Source organism: Rhipicephalus sanguineus, unplaced genomic scaffold (genome assembly GCF_013339695.2).
Source record: "Rhipicephalus sanguineus isolate Rsan-2018 unplaced genomic scaffold, BIME_Rsan_1.4 Seq10727, whole genome shotgun sequence".
Taxonomy (NCBI): domain Eukaryota; kingdom Metazoa; phylum Arthropoda; class Arachnida; order Ixodida; family Ixodidae; genus Rhipicephalus; species Rhipicephalus sanguineus.
The window spans coordinates 18,180-25,944 of record NW_023614276.1 but is presented as its reverse complement, the minus strand read 5'-3'; the positions used below and the strand labels follow the sequence as shown (position 1 = coordinate 25,944).

The 7,765-nt window shown below is 56.6% G+C and overlaps 1 protein-coding gene across 1 annotated transcript; it reads right to left on the bottom strand.

Annotated features, from left to right (window-relative positions):
- Positions 1–6,186: 6,186 nt before the first annotated feature.
- On the bottom strand, positions 6,187–6,687 carry LOC119376030 (uncharacterized). Its single transcript, XM_037646021.1, has one exon. It carries the CDS (start codon positions 6,685–6,687, stop codon positions 6,187–6,189), a length of 501 nt encoding a protein of 166 aa, XP_037501949.1.
- Positions 6,688–7,765: the final 1,078 nt, after the last annotated feature.

Below are 7,765 nucleotides of genomic sequence, written 5' to 3'. Positions count from 1 at the left end.
CATATACACGAACAAAGAACCGCTAATCCGGCAACAGATCGGGAAATCGGGCTACGAGAAAGGGAAGGCCTAACGCCCAGCAGAACGCGTAAGTCACTGCTAGGTGAGTTCGAATACGATGATGCAGCGGCTGAACGTTTTTGATCACGGCACGTACCGGTATTCTGTACTGTCGCACAAAAACGCTCCACGAAGAATTTGAGCACGCAGCGCTCGGGCCTGCCACGCACGAACAGCCTGGTAAACGTCTGCTTGCAACATTTTACTGCGTGCGAACCGCACAATACGCGCTAAGTTTACGCCGGGACTACAAATCTGCGCAGAAGCTAATCACTGCGGAGAGCACGCCGCGGGGCGTCTGCTGTTTTGTTTGCCCCATACCGGTTTGTTTGCCCCATAAATCTGACGTCACTTCCGCCACACTTTTCGCAATGCATTGAAATACGATAGGGCCTCTCCTTAGTATTCCTTCCTCCATGGACATATCCACGCTGTATGCTCCACAAGGGCAGCGAGGGTAGCGCATCAGGCCGAGCCTGTAGAAGTATTGGGGAAGCGGCCGTGTCCCGTCACGAGCGTAACGAGGGGTTGGGGCGGGGGAAAGAACGACGGCATGTCGCGCAAGTCCTGTACCCAGCGGTGCAGTTCTGTTCTTCGAAAGTCCGCTCGCCAGCTATCGTTCCACATAGCCAACAGTTCCTGGCGAAACTGGCGCCGGACGACTCTGAACGGCGAGGGTATGCGGCGAAGGCCGACGCGAGTCGCCCGTTGGGACAGGTAGTCTGCGACCTCGTTCCCAAAAACCCCAGCGTGACCGGGCACGTGGTAGAGGTGGACGGGAGAACGCCGACGGACGGTGTTGAGGAGCCGGCGAATCTCCATAACGTGTGGTTCCGCGTTTTGAGTGAACCGTCGCCTGAAGCAACGACAGGCAGTCTGTGTAAATAGCGACGCGACCCGTGTACCGCTCTGTCGAGACGTGTTTGAGCGCCTCTGTAAAGGCGACCACTTCCGCCGCGTAAGCCGACGTGGCATGAAGTAAACGATACCTGCTTGGGGTCGAAAACCACGTAGGCCGCCCCCGCGGACAGGTTGGTGTACGAGCCATCTGTGTAGATGGGTATGCCGGGTACGCGGCAGGCGTTGCAGGCTGCGTGGCGCGACAGTCGTCTAAACGGTGCAATAGCTGGTAACGAGGGATGCTGTACCACGTCTTTGTGGGGGAGCGCTACCCATTCTGGCCGAAAGCGCAACGCGCTGAAGGCGACGTAACGCCTCAACGCGAAGAGACGAAACACGGCGTTAAAGGGAAGCTGAAGCACTTTAAAAAAAAATGACTTGGGAATGTGTAATCATAGTTTGATCCTTGCTGAATACGAAAACCAATGTAAGAGTTCACAGAAGTGAACGCAAATGGCATTTCTTGGCAAAAAAACAGCGACTGCAGCCGCAGGGCTTCTTTGAACCGCTGAGCGAAGGCGATGACGTCAACGTCGGTGTGCCGCGTCATCCACGGTGGTATACTACCACGGTGGTAGTATAAAACAGGTGGCCCATCGAGCGCCGCGAGCGCGTCGCCGTACTGCTCGAGTTGCTCACGGCCGCCGCTAGGTTCGCGACGAGTTTTCGGGCTGAAAGACGCGCACCTCAAGCTTTTACTATACTGTAAAAACAGGTTTCTCTGGCTAATTTGTGGCTTTAAACGGTTGTTTGTGCTTTTGCTAGCCTGTAGTGGCTGTCTGCCAGCTTCGACCGCAAAAGTAAGAGCGCCAGGCTTTATGAAGCTTAAAATGTTTTTATCGACGCGGGTAGTCCCTATATGACTGTCAAGGATGCCGATTGCAAGAGACGTGCACGTATCTTTTTTTTTTCGAAAGCGTGAAAATTCCTACCGGCGAGTGTACAGAGTAAAAAAAAGCATTTGGTTTTCACGTTATCGTGCGTATGTCGGAGGACTAGCTGGCGGTCTTTCCATGAAATTGCATTTCTCCACAACCTGCTGTCGCTTTTCGTCTTTCGTCGCGGAGAAAAGACACAGCTTTTCTTTGCACGTTTTGTAGCCAGATTTGCAATTTGGAGCTAAGCATTTTCGTCCCATGGTGGCCGCCGCATCAGCGCACAGATCGAGCCACCGTGGTTTTCAGCCGTGGTTCCAGCTTACAAAGTGAGCGGAAACACCGATGCGGTCGCGCACGTTGGTTGACAGAGCGCAACAAACGCGACGCATCAGAGCGGATCTCCAGCCGTGGGATCACCTAATCACGACCACAGTGATCTGGCCGTGATCATGACTCGAAGGCTGATTGCGACTTTGCGACGCTGGTTGCGTCACATAGGGACGCTCTTGCTCTTTCGGACGCTTGCACCCACGAACGCCTCCGCATTTATCGAAGATGACCAAGCAGAAAGGAAGAGACGCGGCTGCAACGCTGGTTGCGTTGCATGGTTTCATTAGTGGCGCGTCCGTTCTAAGCGACGGCAAGTCTTCAGTGTTGCTCTAGGCCTCTCTGGTGTAATAAATACACCGCGGATCTCTTTTCTCACAAGTTAAAGATGTAAATTGCAGTTTAAATGCTCGCGGACGCACACTGGCCACATGCTTTCAAATGCGCCTGAGCGGAGATATCGGCCAGAGTATAGCTGCTGCCACTTGCGGAAAAAGCGGCGGCAACTCGAGCACCTCCGTGACACGCGCGGGCGCATTGGCGGAGCGGCGCGTCGGGCCACCTGTTATTCTACCCACCGTGGCCAACACTACCGACAATGACGTAGTTCCGGTCACGCCCACACTTCGGCGCTGTTCGCGTGGGGCGGAGCAAGACGAACTTTTCTTTCGCGTATTTAAAGCTCCTTCTGCCACAACAGCGAAAAATTACGCCATCGTCGACAATAATGTTGGTCCTTGTTAACAACAAAGTTTTACCGAATTGTAAAACCACTTCAGCATCCCTTTAAGGCGTTCTAGTTCAAGGTCGATGGGGGCGGCCTGCACTAATACCTGCAGAGCCGCGGGTTGGTGGTGCGGAACGCCCGGGGGATTGCCAGAAGGGCAACGCGCTGGATGGACACGATCCTGGCATAAAGGCGGCAGTCCACTCGCGACTCGCTCCACCAGATGGGACTCGCGTATGTGAGTGCAGGTAGGACCACCTGCGATACAAAATGGTCTTGTGTGCAGAACGGACGCGCGAGCCCTGCATTGCATAAAACGCGGCGACGCGAGCCGCTAGGGTGGTGACCTTGTCTCGCAGGTAGTCCGCGTGTTTAAAAACGAAAGTCGCGCATCAAAAACCACACCAAGGATTCGGATGGAGTCCTTAAATGCGAGAAGCGGTCTGTGCTCCAGGCGGACGCACCGTGATACGCGTTCGCGCTACGCCCCTAGCGCCATGGTGGAAGAGGACGCAGAAAGTCTTGTCCCGATTGAGGCTTACTTTCACCGAGTCGGCCCAGAGCCGGACGCGACGAAGGACCTCTAGCGTGAGCTCTGACAGTGCAGCGGTCGTGGCTGCTGGCAGCAGGATGACGGGTGTCATCTGCGTACGCCTGTACGGTTACGCCGCGCGGCATCCGCAAGAAAAGGAGGTTGTCTATGACGACATTCCACAGGAGCGGAGATAAGGGGGACCCCTGAGGACTACTCAGCGACGGGGAAGCCTCGACCTGACCCGCGTGTGAGCGTAAAAATACCGTGCGTTCCTCGAGAAACGTGCGCAGCAGATGGTAGAGCTTGCTATGCAGCAAGCGCTCGCGGAAGTACCGGAGAACATACGGGTGCCACACGCTATCAAACGCTCCGTGGAAGTCTACCGAAATCAGAATGGCAGGCGTACAGGCGTTACGAAATCTGAGGAGTTGATCCTTGAGATCGTGAAGCGCCATGACGGAACTGCGACCGCGCGTGAAACCGTACGGGGGGGTGTATGTGGCCATTGGCATGCAGGAAATACTGCAGCCGGCCATTGAGCAATCGCTCGAGCTTCTTTCCGGAAACCGAGCTGACACAAATCGGCCGGTACGAAGAGGTACGCTCTGGAGGGCGGCCAGGTTTATGTATGAAGGTAACTCTCGCCCTTCGCCAGCAGCAGGGGAAGTACCCCAAGGAAAGAGCTGCGTTAAAGATCATAAGCAAGAAGTCTGGGTGGTAGCGACAGAGGGCCTTCATCATCAAGGGCGTGCTGTTGTCGGGTCCGGCGGCGGAGTTGTTAGGCGTGCGGCGGAGTACGTCTACGACCTCCTCGTGAGAGAAGGGGACGTCCTGCAGTGGGGTGTTATAAGGTGACGTCGCCAAAGCCCGTGTGACGGTGTGCACCTGAGCATCTGTGGCGGGGTCGTCCACCGCAGTCTGAGTACGGCGCAACAAGGCCGCCGACTCGAGATGCGTGGTGGTACACGTACCGTAGGGCGCTAGAAGGGACAGAAGGCAGCGGTACTGATGAAGGCGGCCAAAGGCTGCCTTGAACGGCGCGGCGAACAGGGACCGCTGCACGCACGAAAGCGCGTAGCCTCGTATGTGCTGGTCGCGCGCTTCCTCAATGTTTTGGCGGTAAATCGACAGGGCGGCGGTGTATTCCCCGCGATAGAATGTTCGCATTGTGGGATCCCGCGCCCTCTGAAAACGTCGACGCTTTGCAGCGACGGCAGAACGCTGGATAGCCAGGTCAGGTGTAAACCATGGCTGACTATTCGGCCGTGCCCGATGTGGTCTTAAATGACGACGGTACAAGCGGTCGAAGAGGTTTTAGAATGATGCTAACATGGCGTCTAAGGCATCCGAGGACCCCAGGGACGCGCCCGAAGCCCGACCGAACCAGCGGTGCCCCTGAAGTGCACGCAACAGTTCTCGTTGGGCATAGCGAGTTCGCCGCGTCCCGGCTCAGGTGGAGACCTATCCGCACCTCGACGAGGCGATGCTCGGAATAGGTTGTGTCATCATGAACTGTCCAGCGAAAGGCAGTGGAGACGACAGAGGGTTTAGCAAGAGTTAGATCAATCCAACTGGCTGTATAGGGCGTCTCGTAGGTGGGCAGGGATTCGGCGTCGTTTAGGGGCAGGAGGGCGTTGTGCCAATGCAATCTGGCGAGCAGCAAACCGTGCTCGTCACTCTCTACCTGTCCCCACAGACGGTGTTTCGAGTTAAAGTCGCCTGCCACGATGACGTGGGGGCGACCTGGACAACGATAGCACGTTTGTCAGTTCCTCTAGGACGTTCTCCAGTGGCGAATGGGGCGGAGCGTACATGGACACGAAAATGAACGTGAATGTCGGCCCCTCACAGTAAATTGCCACGACGTTCTTCGAAACGAGTAACGGGCACACGTCAAACGGTGGCTTGCGTGTTACAATCATGGCCGAGGAATCGTCGGCGATCGAGTAGGAGGTGTAGTCCTGCGGCAACGCAGGGACCCTGCCCCAGATCGTCTGTATGGGTCGGAAACAGCGGCTAGGCGCGCGTCGGGCATAGTCCATGTTAACCTGAACGAACTGAACGTGTTAATTCTCCACAGTACTCCCCCTCGCGGCGGATGGATTGGCGCTAAATTCCGCCCTAGTTAGTCGGGCCCGCAATCGCGACACCCTGTCCACTAAAGCGGACACAGGGGGTGCCTTGTAGGATGGCCGCTGGCCTCCAATCCTGCCCGGCGGCATTCGACGCAGGTGACGGCGGGGGCCGCCCATGCGGACTGCGCAGTCCGTGCCCAAGTGGCCCTCCGTGCCACAACGCGTACACACAGCGCGAGCCGCATCGTCCCGCACAGGGCACGCTTCGGCCGTGTCCGTACTGGGCACAAAACGTGCACGTAGGGACGTGTAAATCCTCACAGCCTGATGGAAGTCCATCCTACAGACAGCCGTGCTGGCTGTAGGATTGCACGCGAATGCCTGTGGATCTACCTCCACCATCATCGCCTGCGTGCCTGACGTTCCCGAAGTGAGGTTTTGACCCTTGCACGTATTGGGATCTAGTCCCAATTGCGGGTTACGCTCCCCTAACTAGCTACGACGTCGTCTGGCGGAACGTCGGGATCTACGCCAGAAACCAAACGTGCGGGTTGCGTTTAGTGGGAATGCACATCGTGAGGGCGTGACATGTGACCCCGTTTTCCTCGATTGCCTGCTTCATGTTGTGTAGCGTCTGTAACGTGCTAGAAAAAACGGTGATGCCGTACCGGGTGTGGCGCAACATCACGTCTTTTGATGTCTTTTTCCACTGGGTCGATGTTCGCCTTGATCAGTCGCAGGGTGTCCCGGGCAGGCGTGGTCGACGGCGCGGAGCGGCGTGACAAACGCCACGTGCTCGGAAGTCCGGAGGTATTGCTGGAGCGGACGTCCCGCTCGGCAGCGTCGCGAAGGTGGGCCAGGGGGCTCCATCCCCGAGGCGAGCGCCGCGGCGTACGTCCGAGGGGCCGGCTGACGAGGAGGGCCCGGCACGGAGCGCTGCAACAGTGCGGCAGGATGGTCCGGTTGCGATGGCGGGAATGCCGCGGTTGCGGCGTCGTTGGCAGCAAGAACCGGTGGCAGGAGGCAGGACCGGGACTCGGCCAGGATGGCTCGCTGATGTAGCGCCGTGTTCTCGCCCCTCGTCTCAACCAGCTGGTCCTTGAGGGCCAGCACCGCCCCGCGCTCCGATGCAGCGCCAGCACCAAGGTCCGAGCATAGCTCTACGAGCTCAAAAACTCTCGCCATTATGAAATGTCGCGCGTTAACCGGGATGCGGTTGCCCGCATCGAGGCAGAACCGAGATAGCACCTCCTCGATCTCTCGTGCGCGTGCCTGTACCCTCGTGCCGACGTCGAGCCGCGACGTCGTTAAAACGGCAGTCGTTTGCGACACTGATGAAAGGGCGTCATCGTTATCTCCGTCGGAAGCGGGTATGTGCCTCTGTTCTGCTGAGGCAGTAGAGGGGTCTGGGCTCTGGGATCGAGAATTTCCCTCTTGGTCCCGATTTTCTTGAACATTAGCTATAATTTCATTGCCAGCGGTCGAAAAGCAAGAAAAGGCCGATCCTGAATCGGACCCGAAGTCCTGGGGACTCGATCGGGCTGGCGAAACGGCATTCGTTGAGCTAATGGAGCTCATGGGGGCCGCGAGATGCGCCCAGCATGGCCGCTAGGCCTAACAGCTAAGAAATGGTCAAATCAAGCTAAATTAAGCGATCGTTCTCGGAAAAAAACCGTCGGGGGCGTTCCCTGAGCCTTTAGGAAGGCGAGGCCAATGAGAAATCGGATTAGAAAAGCAGAATTCTCTGACCTTTCGGAGATCGAGGCAGGATCCGAAGGAACAGGCAGCCGCACAGTGTCACGAGCGCTCGTGACAGTCAAACTCCTCGTCCGACACTGTACACGCTCCTCCTGCAGCTGCTTGGCTCAAAGAAGTGCCGCCCCAGTCAATACACGCTCCTCCTGCAGCTGCTTGGCTGAAAGAAGCGCCGCCCCAGTCAATACACGCACCTCCTGCAGCTGCTTGGCTGAAAGAAGCGCCGCCCCAGTAAAATTCATTCCCATTGTTGAGATAAAATAAAATAAAAAATGAAGGCATGGGAAAAACCTGTACCTGCCGAAGCATGCCAGGTATGAAGAGGGGTTTTAATATAACCCAAAGCGCAAATTTAGAGGAAAAGCCAATTAGATAAAAGAAAAATATGGGCAACGGTAACGCTTATGGGTCCTAAGGCGGGGACGACGAGAACAGAAACCGGGCATTTTTTTAAATGAAAATTAGACAGAGACGTAGGGGCAGAACGTTCCCAATGAAATGAGGAAGA